Here is a 27,076-nt window from a genome sequence, read left to right on the forward strand (position 1 = left end):
AGTGGTACCTGGTGGTTGAGTTTGTGCCCTCTCTCCTGATATTCACAAGAAACACCATGTTTGTTCACAAGTTTAACGCTAAGGAACCTAGGTGCTACTATATTCTCCCAAGTGGATCTGGGAGAAGACACAAAGACGTGGCCACACTTCGCATCCTGGATTTCAGTCCTAAGAAACTGGCAAATGGCAATTTCAGGAAAGAAAAGGACATCGGTGTAGCTTGCAAACCTAAAAGAGCCATAAAATCTCAGTTCGGTTATCCCCAACAATTCTGTTTCCAAATTATTTGGAAAACGATCACCTATCATAAACCAAGTTCGCGCAACTCAGCTTTCCAGGGAAGTCCTTCAAATGAGATACTTTGCATCCACAATGCATTACAAAATCGGATATTTGAAGTTACTTCATGAAATGCAACCGCATCAGTAAAGTCAATTCGAGCACACCGGATTAGTCTGCCATGTTTACTAGGACCTGGGAAGAACAAATGAAGCAACTGGGCAACATAATCTCCCCTCCCCCATATGCGCATCAAATATTCAAAAAAACTTTACAGGGCATTTGCACATTCCTCTGGGACTCCCTTGAACTGCGGAGCCGGGCTTAAACAATAGAATGAGGAAAAGAGGAGAGTCCCTAAGAATGAAGCGTGGGGTTGATTTTCAAATGTCTCACTGGAGCTAAGACGTTTGTCCTTGGCTCCTGCACTTTTCTGCAAATTGTTCCCACGGTCACTGTCTCGAAGCAGCAGAGATCCGGGAGCAGGTACAGCGTCCCTTGGGTGTTGCGGGAGTCGCACCCAGCCAGGTTGTGCAAAAAAAAGAAAGAAAGGAAAAAAAAAAAAAAACCTCAGGTCCATTCCCGCGGATCTATGGGGTGCGAAAGTAGGTGCCCCATCACTCAAGGTTGCTACCAAAGCAACTCGCAACTTTTGAAATCAACCTACCCCCCCACCCCCTTTGCATCTTGCAACGGATGCCACCGTTCCTCGGGTTTGCAACCCCCCACCCCTCCCCCGAGACCAATCATTGCCGCGCTCGGGCCTCTGCACAGCGCCCCCGCCCCCTTCCCGGGCCGCACGCAGCCACCACCACCGCCGCCACCGCCACCAAGCAACACGAAGACTCTCCGGTCACCGGCCCGCCGCCTCTTAAAGGGAGGTGGCCGCTCTTAAAGGGACCCTCGCGCGCCCGGCGGGCGGGAGCGCGGCGGCCCGGTTCCTGGAGGGCCGCGCCCAGCCTAGGCCGAGCTCCACGCGGCGTCCAAGCGCGGGGCCGTGCCGCCGCCACCGGGAGCAGCATTTTTATTCAGGCGACGCTTAAGGGAGCCCGGCGCGCCCGGTGCATTGTGGGAGCGCCGCGGCCCGTTTTCGGGAGGAGGCGGAGGGCGCAAAGCGAGCCGGTAAGCGGCGGGCCTGGCGAGGGGGGGCGAGACAGCAGGCTTAAAGGGGAATATCGGGCCGCAGGCCCGGCGCGGCCGTTGCAAATCCCCCTCCGGGCCGCCCGGGACGGCCGGGGAGCCGTGCATCGGGGCCCTTCGCGCGCCCTGCCTGGAGAGGGGCCGAGCCCAGGCTTTGGTGGGGCCGCTTTAAAAAAGAAGCGCCGCCCGCGCCGCTGCCTCCTCCGCCGTCGCCGCCGCGGCACGCGGGGCCGGGAGTGGAGGGAGGAGCGGAGGGGGAGGGCGGCGGCGGCCACGCAGGGGTTAATCTTTTCGCCCGCCGACATTTTTGTGTGGCGGCGCGAACGGGAGCCCGCGCGCGCGCGCGTTCGCAGCGCCGTAGCCGCCGGTGTCCTGGAGCTGCGCCTCGGGCCTCCCCGCCCCCACTCGGCCCTCGTGTCCCTGCCGGTGACGGTCACCGCGGCGACGGCGGCGGCGCCGGCCCTGTGGCGTGGCATGGCCCTGCCCGCCGCGCGGCACCGTACAAAGAACGCGGCCCGCGCCCTCCGAGCCTTTAAAGGCGGCAGCCTGAGATTTAAGGTGTCCCCTGAGTGGCATCCTCCGCGTCCGGCCCCATGGAGGGCGCGGGGCCTCGGCGCGCACGCCGCGGCCCCCCGGCCTGTGTGCACGCGCGGGGCCTGGGGACTGGCGGTGAGGTAGGTCTGCTGCCCCATTGCACCCCGTAGCCGGAGTCCGCCCCGCACGCGGAAGCGAAGGGGTTAAACGCAGGCTTTAAATATTCATGTCATTGTTTTAAAGGTGTAAACATGTGGCTTCCAGGTCGGACTTACTCTCCGCTCCCCAAAGCACACCCCTGTCTCATCTTCCCCAAATAGCTCAAATAGTTTTCTTTGAGGCTAAGCCCCTGGGACTTAACGTCTCCTTCGACTTGAGCTTTAGAACTGAGTTTTCTAGATGTAGGTGTTTTTAAACTTTCCTAACCAAAAAATGTAGCGAAAGACAACGTGTGAAAGAAAGGGACTGTACAGAATCTCTTTCCTTTCTTTGGCTTGAGGGCATGGGATAGGGTTGGGGGTAGGAAAACAGATGCCTTATGAAGTGCATTTTTCCAGTTTTGTACCTGGTATAGATGAGGTAGGGTTAAATGCAAAGGTTTGGTTTGGTTTGGTTTCTTGACGAGGGAGTTTGCTGTTCCAAACCGTTCTTCGAAGTTGAATTGTAATTCGCCATTGTAATCTCCAACTAGCATAAAAATTCCCATCTCGGTAACTTGCTTGGTTCGCACTGCTCTTTGGTTTCTTTGAATGATGTGTGAGGTCTGTCTGTAGTTTCCCGCTGAAATCATCGCTCATGTCATGTTTGTAACGACGGTTTGGATAACTGCCCAAATTTGGGCTTTGTGAAATTTATTTTAAATGAATGATATGCTTCCTGGGGGTGGAAAACTCTGTGATTGGGAATTATGTTCTCAATCATAAATTTTATGGGAGAACCGACCCTAAAACTTGGGGTGTATGTAATCCTATGCCCAATAAAGCATCAGCTGGAAAGTTTGTAAACTTTGAGCACTTACTGAATTCTGATTTGGATGGAAGGCTGCAAACAGAAGAGCTTGTGCCAGAAATGCCGTGAGCTGCACACAGAACCCAGAGCACTAGTAATTTCGTGTGATACTGTTTCATTTTGTAATGAGCTAGTTAGTAATGAATGAACGGCAGTGTTTTGTCAATGGTGTGTGCTGGTTTGTTGGGCGGGATGTTTGCTTTCTAGGAATGCTAAAAACATCAGAGAACTTTGCAAGCACCCTCACAGACTTTACTGTGTTTTACAGCCATTGGAAGTGTTTGGGGTTTTTGTTGTTTTGCTTTTGTTTTTTTAAGTAGTGTCCTTCAGTGACTTCTCCCATTAGTTTAGTACTGTGTTGTCTGGTTGAGAGGGGAAACTAGTTTTTAAAATTAGGATTTAGTATGTTGAAAAATTTTGCCAGGCATAGTGGTGGACACCTTTAATTCCAGTACTTGAGAGGCAAAGACAGGGCTAGTCTGGTCTACATAGTGAATTCCAGAACTGTCAGAACTATAAAGGGACTCTGTCTCAATTAAAAAAAAAAAAATCCATGGGATGTATTTGTGTCCTGCTTTCTGCAGTTTCTGATGGCTGTTTTATTATTCTGTGAGAGAGCAAAAGACAGCTGGAGGTTTTCCAGGAAAGTCACTAGCTAATATCTCTGCTTTCTAAAACAGAGCTTTCAGGCTGATAAATAGTGAATACCAGTTCTCTTAGCCCCGTACTTAGAAGAACTAACAAAGTACTTCCCTGTGGTCTAGACAGCCCTTGCACCTTTACCTAATGTGTATTCACTCCCTGGATTCTTAACAAATACTGTTGAGAGTCTTTTAACAGTGACTTTCTGTGTTTTGGTGGTACCTAGGTGGATCACAACTAGAAAACCCAGTGGATCAAGAGAGAGGGAGGGGAGGGGCTGAACTGTGAAGATTGTGGCCCCAGAACCATGTCTACTCGGGAGTCCTTTAACCCGGAAAGTTATGAATTGGACAAGAGCTTCCGCCTAACCAGGTTTACTGAACTGAAAGGCACCGGCTGTAAAGTGCCCCAAGATGTCCTGCAGAAATTGCTGGAGTCTTTACAAGAGAATCACTTCCAAGAAGATGAGCAGTTTCTGGGAGCTGTTATGCCACGGCTTGGTATGTATACCATCTCTTGGATACTCTTCCACCCAGAATGTGGTCAACAGTCAGCAAGTAGATTTTTCTCTGTGTTGCTTTGTTCTGCCAGAGGAACTGCTAAAGTCACTTATTTAAAGGAAGAATTGTAAAGCATTAGAGCATGCAGTTGGCAGGGTGTAAATTATAGAGTATATGTGTGACATCATTATACTACAGTAAGGCATTTTTTTTACTTTCATTTTTTGGTTAGTTGAGGCTGAGCAGAAACTCCTGTCTTTTCTCCCAACTGGCCTCTATGACACCATGTTCTCTTCATTGCCCTAATGAAGGGTGGTGACTAGGGGTCCTTTGCAGGATGTTTGGATTGCAAACTTGAGGGTGAGCCACACAAAACTGCTGCAGACTCAGGAGAGAACACTGGGGAAATAGCTCAGTTGGTAAAGTTTGAAGGCCTCAGTGAGTTTGATCCTCCCCACCCATATCTTTAAAAGGAAAAGATAGACTGTGTGTGTGTGTGGGGGGGTGTATTGGTGTGCACTGGTAGTCCCACGGCAGGGAAGAAAGGCAGATGTGTTCCTGAGGCTTGCTGGCCAGCCAGTGTAGCCTACTTGCTGATTCTCAGACCAGTGACTTTGTCTGAAAAAGGGTGAACAAGTCTGAGAACTGCCATGTAAGGCTGTGCTCTAGCCTGCACATGCATGTACACATATGTATCTGTACCCATACACATCATCCTCACACATACATACAAAGGAGAGAAGACAACATGAATTTGAAATTGACCCCAGAGTGCCAAATGGAGCTGAGGGCAATGTTTTCTTTTGTAAATTCTTTGTGTCATTAGTGGTTTCCCTTTCTCAAACACAGAGCTCACATAAATTCTAGGCTCTGAAATACAGTTCTTTGGGTGTATTTTACTATGTGCATAATGTAAAACAGGCAGGCGCTGATGCAGGCCAGTGAGTGCTGTTTACTGGCTTGTTTAACTTGACTTGCTCAGCCAGCTTTCTTAAAGAACCCAGGACCACCAGCCCTGGGATTCACTAATTTAGAAAATGTCCTACAGCTGGGTCTTATGGAGGTATTTTCTTTGCTTCTTTTATCATAATTTTTTTTTTATTACTTTGAGAATTCACATCATGCATCCCGTTCCATCCATTTTCCAGCCCTTCCATGTCTGTTCTGCCTTTGTAGCACCCCAAAAGAAAACAAACAAAAAAATCACTCCTGTCTTTTCCCACCTCTCCTTCGTATATTTTGTTGTCATAGGGGTCTTGGGAGCTGTGGTGTGTCACACAGTATACCCTTTTGCGCAAACAGCTTTACTTACAAGTGTTTATTGCAATGAATTGTTGGTCTGGTTCAAGGCTACTCTATCAATACTGCGTGCTCACCAAAACTTCTCTCAGATATCCTGTTGTGCTCCAGTCCTGGAGATCCTGTGGCTGTGGTTCTGCAGCCCTTCACGCACTTTGGCAGGCCATATATTGGGTAGATGTTGGCATGGGCCAACTCAAAGTCCTGGATGTAGGTGAGTTGGTCAGCCTGGGCCTCCACTGGGCATGCCCTCCCTTAGGCAAGGGCCAGGGCTGGCTCTCCTGCATGCATAGTGGAGGTATTTTCTTTTTTGTTTTTGTTTTCCAGACAGGGTCTCTCTGTAGCTTTAGAGCCTGTCCTGGAACTCACTCTGTAGACTAGGCTGGCTCAAACTCACTGAGATCAGCCTGCCTCTGCCTCCTGAGTGCTGGGATTAAAAGTGTGCCCAGGCAGTGCAGGCATTTTCTTAATTGAGGTCTCCTCCTCAGATGACTTTAGTTTGTGTAATGTTGACATAAAACTAGCTGCACACTGAGTAAAGGAATGTTAAGATCTGAAGAAATAGCTATCAAGCGTGTGTTATTGGTACTATAGTATGATAAGTGTGTTCTTTTCTTGATAGAGGATTTCAGTTTTTGAGAAGATCTAGAATTCCCATAACTTGACCTGAGCTGCTCAGTCTTGCATTTAACCTCACCCAGAACCACCTTACTCTGTCTTATATCTACCTAGACTATTGGACTATCCCTGGCTCTCAATTTGAATCTCTAGTTTTTTGAGACTCAGATTATCCCTTCTTTCTTACAATTTCTGTGTGTGTGTGTGTGTGTGTGTGTGTCCCCGGTGCCCCCCCCCCCCCCCCTACACAGAGTGTGTGTGTGTGTGTGTGTGTGTGTGTGTGTGTGTGTGATCAAATCAAACCCGGAGCTCTGTGAATGCTAGACAGGCCTACTCTCCTCCTGAGCTATAGCCCCAGCCTCCTATAGATACCTTCCTGGCTCCTTTTTGTGATGAAGTTCTGTTGGTAATATTCCTGCATCCTCCCTGTAGAGGTTCATCTCCTTCTCTTTTGGCATGTATGGCATGAACCTGTATGATGTACAGTAATGTATTATCAACCTAATTACAGTACACAGTCCAGGATAGCACCTTGAGCTCTCCTTGTCAGCTGCATACTGGAGTTTCAGGACAGTGTCCTCCTCCTGCACTTGGCTTCTCTTAGCTTGTCTAGTCTAAACTCCATGCAGTGATTTTGGTCCCTCACCCAGCTCGCCAAGGTCTCTATTTATATTAGTGCTTCACACAGTGTGGCCCCAGGACAAATCTGACCTATCATGTATTTATGAATAAAACCACACTGGAATGCAGCCTCACTCATGTGTGAACATACTCTCTGGCTGCTTTGGTGACATAACAGTGGAGCAGAAGCCTAAACTGCCTACTGTTTGTCCTAGTTCGCTTTGCTGTTGCTGTGATAAACACCATGACCAAAATCTGAGGAGGAGAGGGTGCTTGGCTTTCAGGTTGCAGTCTCTCCTCAGGGGAAGCCAAGGGGGAGGCATACTGTGTTCTGGCTTGCTCAGCTAGCTTTTTTAAAGTACTCCAGGGCCACTTGCTGAGGGATGGCACCTTGAAGTATATAGTATAAATACTGTTGGGAAAATAGAGTAATACCTAGTATAATAACATCTAGGTAGTTGGTATCTCACAATAGCTATTGATAAAATAGCAACAGTTACATTTGTATTGTTATGTTCAAAAAAGTTCTGTGTGAGCCGGTTATGGTGGCACATGCGTTTATTCCCAGCACAGAGACAAGAGAGGCAGTCTGATCTCTGTGAGGTTGAGCCAGCCTGGTCTACATAGTGAATCTAGTTTATTCAGGGTCACATGGAGAGACTGTCTCAAAAGAAAAAGAAAAAATGGCATCAGTCACATAATTCAGGAATATAAAATAATAAAGAAAATGTTCAGGGCTTCAGTAAGGTTCAGATTTTGTGCCTTATTACATCTTGGTGACTTCACAATTTTATTCATATTTCCTATCCTATGCTGATTATATTTTGTATTTGATTTAGTTGTTATTCTTGATGGCACACACATAGTTTGGTTGGAGTGTGGAGTTTGCTTTTTATTGTAGAAATCTTTTAGCAAAATGTTGCTCATACAAGATAAAATGCTTTTCTTTTCTCCTTTTATTTTTGGTTACTGGCAACATCTGTCTTCCCAGGCATTGGGATGGATACTTGCGTCATTCCTTTGAGGCATGGTGGTCTTTCCTTGGTTCAAACCACAGATTACATTTATCCTATCGTTGATGACCCTTACATGATGGTAAGTTTGGCCTTGTGTATTTTTGTAATTGGAAGTATTTTACAGTTTTGGTTTTGGCTGGGTTCTATATGTGCCTTTGGGTTTGGATTTTATATTTGTTTTGTTTTTCTGCTTTTGCTGAAATTATATTACCCTCCCCTGACTCCTTCAATCACAAAGGCTGATGTGTCTCCTCTCAAACTTGACACACTGCGTGAATCAGGTAGAACAGGGAGATCTCTGCTGGTTTTGTACCTAAAGATGCGTAATAGTAGCTGTTGTTTTGAGAGAGTGCTGGTGATCAATGGTGTTCTCTGCATTCTTTCCTTGTACCTGTCTCTGACATTTGCAAAGTTTATTACCCTGTGTTTCTGGCTAGAAATGTTGTTATACTTTGTAATAATACTGATTCTAAATGTTTCCCCAAACAAATAAAGGAATTTGGGAATCTCATCACAGCTGGACCTTATCTTCCCCCAACACACACACACACCAACATTTCTCTGTAGCCCTGTCTGTCCTAGAACTCTATGTAGAACCTCAGACTCAGAGATCTGCCTACCTCTGCCTCCTGAGTGCTGGAATTAAAGGTATGTGCCACCAAAGAAATAGATTTCTTAAACTTTTATTCTTGTAAATGTTAGAGTAAATTGGCTACTACCTACCCAGCCACTTGTATGCCCACTCACCACTATATTATATACCACTCTATAATCTAGCAGACCATTGAATTAAAGTTCTAGCTGCTAGGCAGGGAGAGATGGCTCAGTGGGAAAAGTACTTCCTTGTAAGTGTGAAGACCCCATCACCTAAGTAAAAGCTGAGTGTGGCAGCACACACCTCTAATCCTTATGCCAAGAAACAGATAGGAGGGCTCCTGGGTCTTGCTGGCCAGCTGGGCTAGCCAAATTGTTGAGATCCAGGTTCAGTAAGAGACCTTGTTTTAAAAAATAAGGTGGAAAGTGACTGAAGAAGACACCGGATATCAACATGTGCACACATACAAAGTCTAGCTACTGGGCAGACACATTTATCAGTCATACATTACATGCTTACAGCCAGCAGCCTTTTAATCTGCCTAGTCTTTAACCCCACTTCTACCAACCAGGAGAAGCCACTGAAGAAATGGGACTATCTCACTTGTTCAGAATTGCCAGTTGTCCTTCGTGGGTGGTGAGGACACTGGAATCAAGCTTTACCTGTAGGAACTTCAGGCCATGGGATAGGGACATTTCCCTCTTGGGGACAGTATGAGTAGACAGGTTGTTAGGAAGTGCATTCCCTTAAAGCAGCACAACCACGTGTCCCTTCTTGCAAGTGGCAAAGCTGCCCAGAACCCATCCTTTCCTAGCATCTCTTAAAAGCATGTGAGAACAGCCAGTATCCGTCTGCCCATGGCCCATGATGCCACCTCTAGGTTCCTTGTTGACAGGGCTTGCTAATGTTGATAGTGGGTCTGCAGAAGGCTGCAAATGTGTGTGGAATTCATAAGAACAGAAACAGCCACTGTGGAAGATATGCCACTTTCATGTTCCTTGTCCTTCTGTCAGAAGGAAGCTTTTAATGTCTTTAAAAAAAAAAATTAGACAATGGCAACTTAATATTTAAAGTCTTCCAGAGCAATAGAATCTTTATTATCATATTTCTACTGGATATTGTTTAAATTCCTTATAAAGCAATAGCATTTACTGGGAAATGCTTTTTTCAGTTTGACTTTAGGTCTGTGTGTTTCTTATTTAGCCTATTTTGTTTTTCAAACAAGATGATTTTTCTGTTTATTTCTTACAGTTTGAAAAAGAAGCTGCAAAAGTTTCTCAATCCAATAACATAAAACCCATCTCTTAGTCTTATAACCAGCCAAGGCAACCCTTCCCTTTGGTCTGCTGAGTGCGAGTTCCCAAGTTCACCTTTAGGTGACTGTATTAAGCCCCTGCTCCCTGGTCTCTCCCAAACACACCATCCATCCATGCTAATTGCTTCTCTTCCCAACACCCCAACCCCCACTCCTATCTTCTGCCAGAACTCTGAAACTTAGTATAGAGAGGAATGTGAATTCTTTGTTCTGCTCAGTGAGGAGCTGGGTGAGTGGGTAACTGGGCAGTTTAAATGAAGGTGCAGCTGAGAGTCCTGGGAGCTGCCCTTCCTGGAAAGTCCCGAGTTCTTGGAGGCCACTGCTCCATAAGCTGCATCTTTGTTTCTACAGATGGGAAATCCCTGGCTATGCTTTCTCACATCTCTGCTCTCTTCCTAGGGCAGGATAGCATGTGCTAATGTCCTCAGTGACCTCTATGCAATGGGCGTCACAGAATGTGACAATATGCTGATGCTCCTTGGAGTCAGTAATAAAATGACTGACAGGGTAAGTCAGAGGTTCACCCACTGGTATTTGGTTTGACTTCATTTTGTATTAATAAACATGGCCTCGTGTATTACAGCTCTCCACTTTGGGGCATTTATCTGTAAATTAAAATAAGAGACCTAGCCTCTTTCTCTTCTTTTCTACCTCCCTTGACAGAAAGATAATTTTTGGGGGGAGGGGGGTTTAAAGCTTGGCTATACACTAATAGTGCCTTAGTACCAGGCCTGTGGATCAGGCATTGCCTTGCTAGCTCAGAACCGTGGACACTTAGGTAGCAGGCAGTCTCTGTTGCAGGCCAAGGCCCCCATGCTTTCACGTGCTCGTGTTTCTGTTACTGACTGGTAGCCTGTCCTTCTTACCTGTTCTTTGAACCAGGGATGGGTTCCTGTTTAGGTTATTGTTACTTATTTTTATTTTATGTACATGAGTATTTGCCAGTATGTATGTAAGTATACCATGTGTATGTTTGGAACTAGAGTTAGATAGTTGTGAGCTGTCGTGTGGGTGCTGGGAATCAAACTCAGGTCCTCTGCAAGAAAAGCCATGCTCTTTACCATTGAGCCATCTCTTTATTCCCATTATTTAGGTTATTTCAACAAGATGTGTTTTTATTTCCATTCTCTTTCCATAACCACCCCCCATCAGTTTGTCATGATTTGTTGATAACCCACTTTCCTGAAGTCTTTTGTTGTTGTTGTTCTCTCTCTCTTTTTTTTTTAATGGTGTGCTCTGACCAGTAGGCTTGTGGTCTTAGTGAGGGCTTTGCTGAGGATGTCTTACTTCACACCTCTTAGCAAGTCTTCCCATTCCTTACCAGACATTAGCCTCTTTGAAAGCAGGGCTGTGTAGTGTAGTTAGCTTGTCTGGTGTTCTTCAGAACTAGCAGAGAGCTCACTGCTAATAGTTATCAGTCTCTAGGCCAGCCCTGTAGGCAATTCATTATAGTACTCCCTGCTCTTATCTGGACTTCATTCACTTTGTAACCCATAATACCTTCCAGTGTTTGATAACATGCTTAAAGCTAGAAAAACACCCCCTGCTTTATTGTACCCTACCCTGCCTGTCAGCTTTTGGCTCTTTGGAGGTTTTTATCTTTTTATAACTACAAATGCAGAACCATCCTTTCTGGGTTTTGAACAGAATTGCATGACTTTTCATCTGTGTCCTTTTAAACCCTAGGAAAGGGATAAAGTGATACCGCTAATTATACAGGGTTTTAAAGATGCGGCAGAGGAAGCAGGAACCTCTGTAACGGGCGGCCAAACAGTATTAAACCCCTGGATTGTTCTGGGAGGAGTCGCCACAACTGTCTGCCAGCCCAATGAATTTATCATGTAAGTTGGCTTTTGTTTTCGTGTCAGAATCTGTTTTTCTCTCATGCTCTCTAAAAATAAGATGTATCCCTTGCTGCACAACTCACCCATTTAAAATGTGCAGTTCAGTGAGTTTTGGCCTATTCAGAGTATAGAATCACCAAGGTCCCTTACCACACTTTCATCACCCTGAGTGGAAGTTCCTCCACTTGCTGGTCCTTCATGTACATCTTGGTTGGTCTCACTTAGTGTATTAATATATTGTCTTTTTATATTCATAGATTTTGTAGCATATATGGGAACTTGGATACTATTTTTGAGCAATATTAGACCTTGTAAATTTCACTGAACAGAAGTCCATACTATGCAATTTATTTGTCTATTTTTTGGTTTGGGTTTTTTGAGACAAGCTGTCATTCTGTATCACATACTGATCTCAAACTCATGATCCTCCTGCCTCAGCCTCCTCAGTACAGGAATTTCAGGTAAGTGCTGCCTTGACAGCTTTTCTGGTTTTGTTTTACTTATTGTACTTGGGATTGAACACAGCTTTGTGTCTGCTAAGGAAGTCCTCCACTGAGCCCTACCTCCATGTTACCATTGTAAGTGTACACAGTTCATTCGTTGGTTTTGTGAGTACAGGCTTAAGCAACCGTCACCCTCTCCAGTACTCAGAATGTTTGCATCCCTCTCTGCAAGCCTGCCTGTATTAGCAGACATTTCCAGTTCCCTCCTCCCCAAATGTACTAGAGACCAGAAAATAAGCTACTTTTTGCCTGTAAGGATTTGCCTATTCTGAGCACTTTATATAAACAGAACCATGCTCAGTAGGACATTTTTTTATTTTGTTTGTTTTGTTTTCTAGACAGTGTTTCTCTGTGTATCCTTGGCTATCCTAAAACTTTCTTTGTAGACCAGGCTGGCTTTGAACTCACAGAGATCCGCCTACCTATGCTCCCCAAGTACTGGTATTAAAGGTACACCACCACCATCTGACTCCATAGTGCTCTTTTATGGCCTAATAAGCTTTTGTTTAGATATACCACAATTATTGTCATTGGTTGGTGGAATTTTGAGTTGTTTTCTCCTGTTACTATGAATGCTCTTCAAGTGCAGTTTGTTTTATTTTGTGTATGCACAGATACAAGTTCTCCACATGCCCTCTAGAAGTTGTCTATGATGTCATGGCGTCCCACTGTGATTTTGATTTGTGTTTCCTTGATGACTGGTAATGTTAGGCATCTTGTCTTAATAGCTTTCCTTGGGGGTGGGGAGAGCAGATAGCTTTCTGCACAGATTGTCACTTTCTGTGTAACATTAAGAAAGGGCACCTTCAGACTGGAGATGTGGCTCAGCTGTTAAAGGCTAGGCTCACATCCAAAAAAATATAAGAAAAGGCACCCTGTCCTATTTTTTGAAGTTAGTAGAAATCTCACTTATTTGTTTTGTTTTATTTATTTATGGAGAGATGGGGGATAACTTGGAGAAGTTGATTCTGTCCTATGACATGAGTCCTACAATTGAGCCCAGATCCTGAGAGTCAGTGGTTACTACCTACTGAGCCATCTTTCTGACCCTTCCTTCAGTAGTTGTGTATGCTAACTTGGGTCAGAGTTTAAAAGATATAAAAAGAACCTTCAGCAGAGTGGCTCTATCTGTGCTGAGAGCTCGAGAGGTCCCCATCATAGGCACTCTCTTACTAGTTTTGTGTATTTGCTATTGGCAGTTTGGTTATGTTTCGTTATTTTGATGCTGTAACTAACACTCCAAGACTAACCTTAGAGTAGTCGCTAGGACAAGGTCTAGGAATCCCTAGGTCAGGTGGAGTGTGCCAGTAATGCTGAGAGCCTGTCGTTCATAAAGTTTCCACTCCACAGCAGCAGACAAGTCAGATTCTCTGCATTCTGGTTGACAGTGGATTAACAGACATAGTCTTTGCTATTTCACTTGATGGTATTTATTTTGTTTGGTGTTTGACTACTGGGAGGTTGAACCCCAGACCTTGTTTGTGGAAGGAAATGGCTCTGCTATTGAGCTCTAGCCCTCACTCTCTTTCTCTGAGTTATTTAGGACTACTGTGTAAAGCAGCTTTTGATCTTCCTGTCATAGTCTCCCAAGTACCTCAGATGAATGTGGATAGTACTGTGCCCAGCTTCTTTCTGCCTGGTGGTTTGAATCTTACTCATAAGAGTGAAGTTGAGCACATTGTTCACATTTCCTGGGTTTTGATTAGTGGAAGCTCTTTTGACTCCAATAGCTGAAGACTTTCCCGTGAAGCATCCTGTGTTGTGTCTTAACGTGGAGACCTAACAGACAGCATATGAAGGCCCAAGTTCTGTCTCCAGAACCACATAAAAGCTGGGTGTTAGCAGAGTTCACTGTATTCCCAGCACTGGGGAAGCAGACACACAGACAGGTCCCTGGGGCTCACTAGCCAGCCAGTCTAGCCCAATTGGTGAGTCCTGCTTTCAATGACAGACCTCATTTCAAAAAAATAATGTGGTAAATGACTGGAGATAACACCCCAATATTGACTTCTGGCTTCTACCTAACTCATACACATGTGCATTCGTACACATACATACACACCTCCAAAAAGTACAAAAACTTTTTTTAGCAAAATTTCCCTTTTTGCTTTCATAATGCATTATAGTTTTCTTGGTGAGTTTGACTAGAACATGCTCTTTTTTCTTTTTCTTTAGGCCAGATAATGCAGTACCAGGGGATGTGCTGGTGTTGACAAAACCCTTAGGGACGCAAGTTGCAGTCGCTGTGCACCAGTGGCTAGATATTGTAAGTAAAGAGCTGTTTAGGAGTGGACTGGGCTGGGGGTGGAGGTGAACTTTCAGAGAAATGGTTTGTTTGCTTGTTTTTGTTTAAGGTGGAGGGAGGTTTGGGAAATGCAAACTTTAAATTTTACCCCTTAGATGAATCATCCATATTCTTATAAATGAAAATTTTAATCTATCTAATGTTTAAAGGAGGTAAGGCCCTGCCTGAGGCATCAGATTATGTGGACAAAGATTCTGGGAAATGACATTCAAAATTATATAAATAGGGTTAGTTGTTGGCATGCTAGTCATGAGGCTTGTGGTTGTTGTGGCATGCTAGTGTTGCCTTTAAATTGACTAGTAACTTAGAACATTTAGATGTGTGATTCTCGTGGAGAACAAAGAGAGGGATATTTCCCCTAAGCATTATCCCACAGAGCTGTCATCTGTTTTGGGTTTTTTTTTTTTTGCCATGACAGCTCCAGTGACTTAAGATTTTTGTTGTACCTTCATGTATCATAGCGTGTTTAATTTCTATAACTACCATCTCAAACTACCAGTCTTGAGAAGTAGGTGGGAAAGAGTGATAAAAACTTCCGTCATTTATCAGCCATTTATCTTGGCTTGATATAGCCACTATGAAATCTTGGAGCTCAGCAATTGAGAGCACTGGCTGCCCTTTCAGAGGACCTGGATTCTCTTCTCTGCACCCACTTGGTGACTAACAACAGTTCCGGGGGACCCGGTACCCTCTTCTGGTCTGAGTTTTACATACATGTAGTGCAGAGACTTAAATAAAGGCAAAACGCCCATATACATAAAATATTTTTAAAAAATTTAATCTTTTCAGATGGTAGTGACACACCTTTAATCCCAGCACTCAGAAGGCTGAGGCCAGGCTGGTCTACAGTGCAAGTTCCAGTACAGCCAAGGCTTCAGAGAGAAACCCTGTCTTGAAAATAATCTCAAAAAAAATTTTAATGTCAAAGGTGGTGACATTATTCATTTATTTTCCCTCCTTAGCCAGTAATGTAAACCAGCCTGGGAAGTTGCTGTGAAGATAGGCCACAGAAGTGCTGTCCAGCATGGCTGCTTAGCCTGCAGTCTTGCAGATGGGTAGAAGTAGGACAGACATGGACATGTCAAGAATGAGGGAGGCAGGGCCTTCTGGTCTGTCCACTTCTGCTCACACACCATTGCTTTACTACTTATTTATTTCTGGTGATTACTAAGAATTTTAAAAAGCAAGTTCCAAAATACTATGTAACAACATAAAGTTTTACGTATATGTGTGTGTGTTATATATGTATGTATATATGTTAGAGGCAATTGTTATATAGCTTTAGAATCTATAGTCTGAGGATACTGGTTTTTGACAGGCAAGGAATGATAGGCACAGATATCAAAGTGGATATTACTTCTGTGTGAGACGGGAGTAATGGGGTAGATGGAAGTTACTCCTGATGTCTAGCAAATTCAGACTCACGTGTACTAGGCACACTCTGCAACTGTAGTCCTGACCCCAGCACCTCGGGTATTGTTTATAGTGTTCAAGACAGTTAAGTGAATGCATGAATCAGAGCAATTAGTGGTCTGTGCTATCTTTGTGCCATGAACATACATCGTGCTAAGTAAGGCCTTTTTGTCCCTTTGATGATACCTTATTTGCTTACCCAAGGCTGTCCTTAGCATGGAAGGTTGAAAATTCACATCTATTTGTATCAAGACAGCTTTAGTGCAGGAATCAGTTAAAGTTAAAACATAAAAAATAATATAACAAAAAATGGAAGTCATTTACCCAATAGAGGAGATGGGAAAGAGAGCCAAGCACATGGGAAAATTCTGTTCTTCTTACAGTGCTCAAGGTTTTGTGAATGCTAGTCAAGTACTTGGCCTGAGCTACATCCTCAGCCCTTGGAAACAATGTTAATAAAGGGATTTATACTTGGCTAAATAAGAATGAGGTGCATAGAGTTAGATATCTAGCATGTTAAACAGACAATAACTTGGTGGTGGTTCCACTGGAAAATACTAATCACAGAAGAGCACAGTTAGACCTTTTATGTCTTTACACACTAGGTAAATAAAATTCCCACTGATTAGGGTGTGGCTTAGTAGTGGTACAGGATATGCTGAGCATGCGTGAGGCCCTTGGTTTGGTCACTAGCAATATGCACACATATTAGACATACCTCAGTCCCAGAAGATAACTAAGAAAAATGTTCATTTTATAAGTAAAAAAATTTAGAAGTAAAGATGAATTACATTTTCTCTTTGTCTCTCTCAACTGTGTTTCTATGGCTAGCCTGAAAAATGGAATAAAATTAAGCTAGTGGTCACCCAAGAAGATGTAGAGTTGGCATACCAAGAAGCGATGATGAACATGGCACGGCTCAACAGGACAGGTATGGGGTGAAAGCCATTCTGTTCAAGGGTTAACAGATGTTCTAGGAACCAAGTAACAGATACTTGAGGTTTAGTTGACTACATCCAGTCTTAACTCACAGTGGTCTTTTTTCCCACCTCTTCAGTCATACAGAAAGTGAAGAAGCCCAGGCTGGGGAAGAACATGGCTGGTGACTAAACACCATCATCTTCTTTTGGTTCCATAGATTACTACTGGGAATCTATAGGCAGATGGTGTTTAATTTACAATTTCATTTATGACAGCTCCCTCATACCTTTCAACTTTTTAATGTGAAAATAATATTGATTGATTGAACCCCGTTGTAAGTCTAGGAGAACCTGTACGTGGCATGTTCTCAGTAGAAAGTGTTAAATGTGACTTCTATTAGTTAATTTCTCATTATAATGTCTACATGTAGCCGGGTGTTGGTGGCTCACACCTTTAATCCCAGCACTGAGTATGCAGAGGCAAATGGATCTCTTTGAGTTCATGGTGTGTTTAATTTCTATAGGCTAGGCTGACTGTCCAGGAAGCCCTAGGTATCCATCTGTTTCCATCTCCCTAGCATATGGCACCAGACACAGGTTTCATACTTTACAGAGCTTTCTCCCTGGCCCTAGCTATTGTTTTCATTGTAGTAAAATAGCTTTTTTGGCCATAGACAAAACTTATTTGGGGTGTAGTAAAATTACCCTGGCTGAGCAGATTTTGCCTCTAAGCTTCAAAATATGTAAAAGAAAGAATATTTTAAAGCTAGTTGTTTATTATAAAACAAGGCATTTGAAAACTAAATTTAGATGTACCATGGAGTGACATTTGTTTGGTTACTGGTTATCAGAACTTTCCTCTATTTCAGGTGTTTGCATTTAGACCTACTTGTCAGGTAACACAAATATGTCCCAACTACTCATCATGAGCCCCTTTGAAAATGGATCTGCGTTTGTATATGATAGCCAGAGCATTATGTGGCATATCCACAGCAGATCTCCTCTTGATCAAATTTCCATGATTCTGACATAGTGTCTTCACTCTATCTCATGTCTACAGTATACACTGTTGCGCACACATGATCAAATTACAACCATGAATCTAAGGAAATCATTTGTTACATTGCAGTTGTGAGAATAGCTATGAGAGCTTAGCTGTTTTTCTGTGATAAGGAGAGTCAGCCATTACTGGGGAACCATAGCATCCCAAAGACACAATGGATTACCAGCTGTGTTTTTTTTTTTTTTTTTTTTTTTGAGACAAAGTATCATCAGGTATCACTAGAGATCAGCCTGCCTCCATCTCCTCAGTGCTGAGATTAAAGGCATGAACCACTATTCCCCCACTTTCCTCAGATTCTTTTAACAATGTGTCTCCAAAGATTTAACTTAAAGGGGAGGCGCCTTTTCTTTTAAACTTCAAATCAATTAAATGTTAAGGGTAAGATAAATCACTCATTTCCCCATGACCTTTTATTTTTGTTTTGTTTTTTGAGATAGTCTTGTGTAGCCTGGGCTGGCCTCCATTGATCTTGAATTTTTAGTCCTCCTGTCTCTGTTTCCTGAGAGCTGAAATAACAGTATGAATCACCTGATTTCATGCAGTGCTCGGAATCACCTACCTAATACAGCCTGATCTTAATGGAGGTGTTTTCTTAACTAGGATCCTTCCAGCTTGTGCTAAGTTGACATAAGACAAGCCAGTATACCAAGCCAATTCTTGACACTGTTTAAGTATATATACATATATTTTTTTGTTTTAGTATGCCTTTTGTTTGTTTGTGTTTTTTAGTTGATTTTTTGTTTGTTTGTTTGTTGGTTTTGTTTTTGGTTTTTTTTTTGTTTGTTTTTTTTTGTTTTGTTTTGTTTTGTTTTTTTTTTTGGTGGTTTTTCAAGACAGGGTTTTCCTGTGTAGCTTTGGAGCCTGTCCTGGAACTAGCTTTTGTAGATCAGGCTGGTCTCAAACTCACAGAGCTCTGCCTCCCAAGTGCTGGGATTAAAGGTGTTCGCCACCACCAGGCTTCAGTATGTCTTTGTATGTATGAATACATTTGTGCAGGTGCCCTTGAAGGTCAGAAGAGGGCATCTAGATTCCCTAGAGTTGGAGTTACAAGAGGCTGTGAATTTCTTGTGTTGGGTACTAGGAACCAAACATGGATTTCTCTGAAGAGCCGTAAGCACTCTTAGGTGCAGAGCTGTCTCTCTAGCACCTACTTTAATCATCTTATACTGTTTTATTGGTATTCACACCAGTTAAATGTTCTATAATTATGCAGGGGTCACTTCTCATGGGTCTTTTTAAAACCTTAAACATTATTTCTAGAAAGTTTGTTTTCAGTTTTTTGTGCACTGCCCCCCACCACCACCACCACCACTGTATACCTGTGTGAATATGGCTGCCATGTGACTTTCCTGAAAGTCAGAGGCCAATCTCAGTTGGTCCTCACCTTCCACCTTGTTTGATATAGATGGCTTGTTTACTGCTGAGAAAGTCCCCTGTCCCTGCCTCCCATCTCACCTGAGGGATGCTAGAAATGCAGCTGCTCCGAAGGTCTAATGTTGGTGTTTGCACGCCAAGTGCTTTACCCACTGAACATCCCTCCACCTGATAATGTCTTCTGACAGTATTTGCTATGTAGAAATCAGCTGTGTGTGGCAGCAGAGCAATGTTAAGTCAGCACAGGCAAGATGGGCTCTTCAACAAATGGTGCTGGGACAAGTCGACATCGTATGCAAAACCCAAATAATCTAGACACAGATTTAACTCAATTTATAACAAGAATGCCCAAATCTTCCACAAATAGAGTTTCCCAAGACAACTACTCAGGAGGCTGAGGGAAGAGGATCATAGGTCAAGGCCTGTTTGGTTAAAAAGTTTATTGCCAACCTGGGCAAAGTGGTAAGTAAGGCCCTGTCCCAGGAATCCAGAATGGGGGTTGGAGGAGTAGATGGGATTATATGCCTCCAATAGAGAAGTCATTTTGGTTTTGTTGTTTGATTGAATTTTCAGTACAATATCTATAAATTTTGTATATAGTCTAGTATACACACACACTTTTTTTTTTTTTGAGTCAGGGTTTCTCTATGTAGCCCTGGCTGTCCTGGAACTTGCTCTGTAAACCAGAAACCAGGCCAACTTTGAAATCACAGAGATCCTCCTGCCTCTGCCTCCTGAATGTTGGGATTATAGGCATGTGCCACCATCTCCTGGCTTAATAATATAATATGTTTTTATCATATTCTTTCCCCTCTCTAGAAAAGTTTTTTAAAATCAGTGCAGATCACTAGAGAAATACCAATGCCTAAGTTAAAGCCTCTTGTTTCTACGTGCTTACTGTTTTAAGATCTTTATGATTTTGCTTTGGGGGGTTTCTACCTATTGTTGTCCTGCTATAATCTCTTATTAATGAAAATTGTTTTAGGAAATGTTATTACAATTCCACAAAATAATTGATTTAGCTCTTCACATATGACAGAGTTTACCATGTAAAGGTGATGGTTCTGATATGTGGTTGATACTGAGTTCCCCCCACATAGCACCTACTAAAGCACTACTTGAATAGCACTTGGGAATTGGAATTGCATGTTACTTAAAAGATCTAATTAAACTAAATTTTGGTACATAGTAGTTGTACATGATTTCATGTTATGTATCAAAATGCTTTAAAATGTATTAGTATTGAAATAGAAATATAAAGATAGTTGTAGAACATGTTATATTTTCCTTATGTGTCTCATGTGTTTAGAGCATGAAATATATTTTAAAAAATTGTTCTAACTGAATAAGGCTAAATGAATACTGTAAAACTATGAAAAACAGCCATTACAAATTATGTCATTGCTGGTTACCCAGAAACTTTGTGTTTATTTTTAAGTCAATTTTATACTTTTTTAAAAACTTTAGCAAAATAAAACAAACAAAAAAAAAAGTACAGAAGAAAATTATACATAGCTGTCCATCCCAAAACAGCTTTAGTTTGCATTTTTAGATATTCTTCCCTGGCTTAAATATTTCCTTCAGCTTACTGTTGTTACCTTAAACAAGTGCACATGTACTTAGTGGCTGCTCTTACTCCTTTAGTGTCACTGATTATTTATCCATGTCATTTTATACACTGGTACACGGCCTTTTGAATGACCAAATTATGCTCTACTAGAAAGACTTTTGAACAGTCCATTTTAAAATGAAACTACTCATAGTTTTTACATACTAAGAAAATAGAGCAGTACAGCTGCAATCACACTGACATTTGGCAGAAGAGCAAAGCCAGACCAACAGAGGGGACATGGTGGGCTTTTTAGCAGACAGTGCTGGACATCCATATGCACTTTCATAAAAAGTTCCTCAAAGTAGCTATAGATCTAAATATACTTAAGAACTATAGACCTCCAAGAGCATAATGCAAAGAAGATTTAGGTGGTAGGCCTGGAGAAGGCAGTGTAGATTCAATAGTTAGATAAACAGAAGTTTTATACTATCTGAAAGAAGAAGATGGATATTGAATGTAATTAAGATAAAAACTGTTCTGTACACACCAGCTAAAGTGATTAAAGGCACTTGGGTAGTTCAACTGAGAAAGTACATGCTCATAGTCATGAATACTTGAGTTCAATCCCTGAACTCATATAAGAAACTGGCTATGGTGGTATAACCTTGAAGTCCCAGTGCTGGCAGGCAGAGGTAGGTGGGTCCCTGGGTTTTGCTCCCAGCCAACTATCACAACCAATAAGCCTTTGGTCTCAGTATCTAAAAAGCAAAATGAAGGCCTAGAGAGATGGTTCTATGACTAAGAGTACTGGCTTTCTAATGGAAGACCTGCGTTTGTTTCCCAGCATCCATATGGCAGCTCAAAACCATCTATAACTCCAGTTCCAGAGCATTGGATGCCTTCCTCAGGCCTCCATGGGCATCAGGCACACAAATGCAGCCTAAACACCAATCCACATAAAATAATAATAAAATATTTTTAAAAATCAAAAAGCAAGATGAATGGCACCTGAGGAATAATACCTGAAGTTGCTTCTGATCTCCACATACATGTGCACACACACAAGACAAAAGGGCAAGGCATGGAGTAGGAGAAAATCTTTCCAAAATACATTGCTGATAATCGTCTGGTGGCCAAAATTCATGACAAATTCTTAAAGCTCAAATATAAGACAACAAAATTAAAAGATCTGAACTGACATCTCACCAGAGAAGATGTACTGGCAATAAGATATCCAGAGTTTCTCAGGGTTATATGTCCTGAGATATTCATACATTTAGACAGGGAGATATTCCTTATACCTGTCAGAATGTCAGACTGCAGGCATGGACAACACCAAATGCTAACAAGAATGGAAAGCAACAGGAACTCTTATTCATTGCTGGTGGGAATGCAAAATGCACATCCACTTTCCAGCAGAGTTGGGCTAACTTGTTACAGAACTAAAGTTATTGCTAACCATATGATCTAACAGTGGTGATCCTGGCTGTTTATCCCAGAAGAATTGTCACACAGAAATCTGCACACATTGTTTATAGTATAGTGCCTTTGCCCTTCACTGCTGTGCTTAGAAACAGCCCAGATAATTGATCAGTGCATGAACAGATAAAATGGCATGTCCATATGGTGAGATATTATTGAACAGTTTTTAAAGGTGGGGAACTGCCAGTCAATGAAAGAGCCTGCTTGCTGCATGTTGCTAAATGAAAGGAACCAGTCTGAAAAGACCATGTCCCTCCTTAAAAGGCAAACCATGGAGATATTATAGAGATGAGTGGCTGCCAGGGCTGAGAAGGAAAGGAGGGTTAGTAAAAGGCCCACAAGGCCAGGGCAGTGAGGCCACTTTTCATGATGTATTTTGTTATGCATTTATAAGCACACGGTGAGCCCTCACATAAATCATGGGTCCCAGTTGATAGTAAAAATACAAGCTTGACTCATTGAATGCACAAATGCAAAGTGTTTCCGTAGGCCATGTGGGAGCCCTGAATGACGTTTTGCTCAGCTTTTGTTTAAATAGTTCAGTTAATTCTTTTTCTCTAATGCTGTTACAAATAAGAAAACCTGCAGGCCTGGTATGGCACATGTCTGTAATTCCAACACTTGGGAGGTGATGCAGAAGGATTAGGAGTGTGAGGCAAGTCTGGATCACATATTGACCATATCCCAAAGCTTTAATACGTAAAAATTAAAAAAAAAAAAAAAAAAAAACTCTTTAAACATGTTAGTAGTTTGTGGATTTGTTTTGGCAGGTTTCCTCTCTACAGATTTTTCATTTACTACGAAGTTAGCCTTGATGAAACTGTTCTAGGTTCCACATGGCTGAGTGGCTTAAGCTTCCAGAAGAACCCATCTTCCAGCCTTTGACCCTGGTCTCTGTTGACTTTATAACCCTGCTTTGTGCCATCTCTCCCTATAGAGATTTTGAGTTGGGAAAGGTGAGTTTTTCTCAAGTCACTCTGTCTCTCTCAGCTGCAGGCCTTATGCACACATTCAATGCTCATGCAGCCACTGACATCACAGGCTTCGGGATTCTGGGCCATGCACAGAACCTGGCTAAGCAACAGAGGAACGAGGTGTCATTTGTGATTCACAACCTTCCTGTGCTGGCCAAGATGGCAGCTGTGAGCAAAGCCTGTGGAAACATGTTCGGCCTTATGCATGGAACCTGCCCGGAGACATCAGGTACAAGGATCCTGTTCCCTGATAAAGCTAAGAAAGCTTTGAGCACCAGTGACTCCCCACTTTGTATGAGGTCAGGCATGACAGCCATGCCTCCCTGTAGCTTTGTAGTGCCCTCCATTGTGACTGAGATGCTGTTTTGATTTGACTGAAGCTGTGTCTCCTTTTTGATACAGTGCTGTGGAAGATGAAAGCTCAAGAAAGATAGGTCATATCTGATTCACTGGAAACTTAACCCTTAACTCTAACAACCATAGATAACTCCCCACCCCTCCCTTAAAAACCACTTAAATTTGGTGTTTTAGCAGAACATCACGGTATTCCCCTTTACTTGAACAGCAGAGTCAGTGTGGTTACAGTCTGAGGTTGTTAACTTGTACAACATAGCAGAGCTGTGCCCATCTCAACAAAAAGAGCCAAGTGTGTCTTGCACATGCTTGTAAATCCTATTGCTCAGGGGGCAGAGGCAGGAGGATGACTTCAAGTTTGAGACCTGCCCAGACTATGTACTGAGATCCAGTTTTAAATATATAAAGTTGTTTTAAGAGTGGAATAGTATGGGTGGGGCTGGAGAGTTGGCCCAGAAGTTAGCAGCATGTATTGCTCTTGCAGAGGGGAGTTTCCAGCACTCACATCTGGCAGCTCACAACTGCCTGTCATTCCAGGTCTGGGGGAGCTAATGTCTCTGGTCTCTATAGACACCCTCACTCATGAGCAGAGGCATAATTAAATATAATAGTGGTCTTTTACAAAGTGTGGTATAGTATATGTACTGTGCTTCAGGGCGTGTTGTAGTATATGTTTCAGAGTATATGTAGTATGTGTCAGGGTGTTACTTCCCTTTTGCCCCATGTTTCTCTTTCTCCTTTTCCCTTGATGCCTTGTTTGCTTCAGAGTTTTCTTTATTTCCTGTTTTTTTCATCTTCCATTTTTCTCATTTTCATTTCTTTTTCTCTATAACTGTTTTTACATGCATTCCTAGGTCCAACTCCTAGGAAACTGGTCAGAATGGGCCTGGGTCCCTAAATGATTCTGGTATTAGACCAGGGCTGGAGCCCTCTACCAGGTTTTGGCATCCTCAGCTTGCTGTTCAAAACAAAATGTTTCTAGGAATAGTTAGAACTGCTTTAGCTGCTCTCTGGCAGGAGCAATTTCTACCACCTAGTGGGTGCCAAGTGAGTATTACATGAGTTAGTGATCACAGTCACCTAGTTCTGATCCTTTGTTTTCTGAAAGTTTGCCTGGTCAGTTAGAAACTCAAACTTTCCTGCCTGGCTGCCAGGAAGGAAAATTGGTATTTTTGTGTTCTGTAGAAAGTTAAAGAGTTAAGACTAGCATCTAGATACCTTCAAGGAAAGACTTTCTGATTAGTCTTAAGTTGAAAAACATGTCACAGCCTCATACTCAAATGAGGCGTCCATGCAGGGAAGCACAGTGAAGGGGCCTTTCTCTTGTTTGTGTCCTAGTGTGGAGGAGAAGGTCACTGCCTGTGTGATTCTGGCCCTGTACGCCTTTCTCTTCTGCTTGTGTTTCCATAGTGGAGGAGAAGGTTGCTGTCCCATTATTAGGTAGGTCATTTTCAGTTTGAAGTTAGCTGGGTTTGTTAGTGTGCTAATGTAGTAGTTTACTGACAGATGGCCTGCCTTGTCTGGCATGGAGCGGCCTCTCAGTGTAAGTCAGCTTCGGTGGAGGCTCAAAGCCCTCTTCACCCGGCGCCACACATAGTAACCTCTCCTCTTTCTTTGCCAGGAGGCCTACTAATCTGTTTACCACGTGAGCAAGCAGCTCGGTTCTGTGCAGAGATAAAGTCCCCCAAATACGGTGAAGGCCACCAAGCATGGATTATTGGGATTGTAGAGAAGGGCAACCGCACAGCCAGAATCATCGACAAACCTCGGATTATCGAAGTTGCACCTCAAGTAGCCACACAAAACGTCAATCCCACACCTGGTGCCACCTCCTAATCTAGACAGAAATAGCTATTGGATTTTGTTTTTAAATAGATCTATTTCCTTTATCATCACTTCAATTAAAGACTCTAAGAACAACAAAAATCTCATTGTGTCTACACATCTGGTGACCCTAGGTCAGTTTGTGAGTGGATGCAATTAATAAAATGAAATCCATGGCCTTCTTTTCCTGTTACATTAACTGAAGATGCACCCAACCTTGAGGCAGCTTCTGAGTTGAGAATATTGTTATCCAATACTGTTGATTCATTTTGAATCTTTAGACGCGTATCTCTTGCCGCATAGGCTTTCTAAAGGTGCTTCCCACCCCAGACATTACTGAGAGCAGTGTCACCTGGCAGTCTGTGTCTTCTCATTTTCCATTTAAATGTCCCATTTGGCATTCTAGAAAGACAGAATTTGTAAGTGACATGATGGCTCCCAGTAGTCACAGGGTTGCATGATTCCTTCGAGTCTTTGATTTATAAAGCTGAGTCTAACAACTCGAGGGCGTTTCTTTGACCCAGGACATTCTCCAGTAGCTCACTCAGATCAGTAAGGCAGGTGCTTTACTCTGCATGGAAAGCACTTGGAGTAAAAAAAAAATAAAAACCAACTTTTTTTTTTTAAACACTTTCCTGATGTTTGCAGTAATACCATTAACGGTTCTTCACCAATAGGAAAAAGGATACTTTTTGCAATGTAATTAGATGTTCTATAGTGTGACAAGGAATTGCCTTCCGATAGGGGGTTCATGTATAATACTCATTTATAATTCAATATCTAATTTACTTCGCAAATAATTTTTAAATATAATCAATAATAAAGACTGTTCTGTGGATGGTAGCGTTTAATACATTTTATATTTTGTATAGTGATTTCAGGCCTCTTGTTTATAATCAGCAGCTCTTTAGCTTAATTCTTAGCATCATTTTGTCTCCGCGCCCATACTTTTCTGTGCACGCATTTTGTGATCTGTGTTAAAAACCTGCATTGCCAACATTGCAGCTCAAACATAAAAGTTGTTATTCAAATAAATATTTAATTTTTTTAATTGCTCTTGTATAATCAGATGCCCTTTTTAGTATTACTTTAGAAGCATTTGGGAGGGTTTTGCCTAAAGTACAATTTATTGGGGAAAACTAGATTTTAGTTTTATAAACGTTTAAGTCTTTCATGGGACCTATATTTTCTTGAATTAAATTTTGTAGTTCTAGAACAAATAGGCAAACTACAAAGGTGTTATCTGTGTTTCTTGAAAACAGGGGCTTCCTTATCTTTTAACCTCTGAGGCAGCTGGGGGTTCCGATTGTTAAGCACAAGGGCACTGGTTCCTCGAGCGCCTGTCTTCAGTAGAGGAAAAGCATCACTTCCTCAGGTCTCTCTCACAACGCTTCCTGCTAACAGGCCCCAAAGCTGCACTTTTTAAACTTGCCCATCCTCACTTCTCAACACAGAAAACCAGGAACCCGCCACTGGGCAAATGGAATTCCCTGAAAGGAAGAGGCTGCAGTGTGGTTGTGTCCTTCAGGAACCACAGAACCTCCTGTGTCCACCTAGAGTTGGAACTGAAGCCACCAAGACTGGCCCCGAGCAGAGGAAGCTGTCAGAAGGACACTAACTGGACACTTTATAGGAATCTCTATGATGTTGGTCCTCCAAAGTACACGCCAGTGGTCTGCAAAATAAAACATGTTGGAATCCTGAGTGCAGAAAATATACTGTTGGGCTTGCTTCTATTTTGTTTTTCTTAAATAGGTGAAATCAGAGCTTCTATTCCTGGTTTGTTTCCAAGCTGGTCCTTTTCTTGGTGACAAACTTGTTGAGAGGAAGTTAGATAACGTGAGCAAATTGTGAAGACTCAAAAAAAAAAAAAAAAAAGAAAAAAAGAAAATGCCAGGGAC

The 27,076-nt window shown here is 42.7% G+C and overlaps 1 protein-coding gene across 2 annotated transcripts; it reads left to right on the top strand.

The window, feature by feature from the left end:
- The first annotated feature begins 1,255 nt into the window (after positions 1–1,255).
- Positions 1,256–26,889, top strand: Sephs1 (selenophosphate synthetase 1). Of its 2 annotated transcripts, none has more exons than XM_051205779.1 (9): positions 1,256–1,401; positions 3,830–4,103; positions 7,633–7,736; positions 9,967–10,074; positions 11,254–11,408; positions 14,090–14,180; positions 16,464–16,563; positions 23,014–23,226; positions 24,973–26,889. In XM_051205779.1, the coding sequence occupies exons 2-9, from the start codon at positions 3,911–3,913 to the stop codon at positions 25,185–25,187; spliced, it is 1,179 nt and encodes a 392-aa protein (XP_051061736.1). In that variant the 5' UTR covers positions 1,256–1,401; positions 3,830–3,910; the 3' UTR covers positions 25,188–26,889. The 2 variants fall into 2 exon arrangements, with proteins under 2 accessions (XP_051061736.1, XP_051061737.1); XM_051205780.1 differs by lacking the exon at positions 1,256–1,401 and adding an exon at positions 1,876–2,093.
- The last annotated feature ends 187 nt before the right edge of the window (positions 26,890–27,076 follow it).

This window comes from Phodopus roborovskii, unplaced genomic scaffold (assembly GCF_943737965.1).
Source record: "Phodopus roborovskii unplaced genomic scaffold, PHOROB, whole genome shotgun sequence".
NCBI lineage: Eukaryota > Metazoa > Chordata > Mammalia > Rodentia > Cricetidae > Phodopus > Phodopus roborovskii.

Bases quoted from the DNA above. Each gene is read 5' to 3' on its own strand.
- Sephs1 (XM_051205779.1), top strand. From the start codon at position 3,911: ATGTCTACTCGGGAGTCCTTTAACCCGGAAAGTTATGAATTGGACAAG. The intron at 14,181-16,463 runs GTAAGTAAAGAG...TTCTATGGCTAG, and splicing joins TGCACCAGTGGCTAGATATT to CCTGAAAAATGGAATAAAAT. The intron at 16,564-23,013 runs GTATGGGGTGAA...TGTCTCTCTCAG, and splicing joins GGCACGGCTCAACAGGACAG to CTGCAGGCCTTATGCACACA.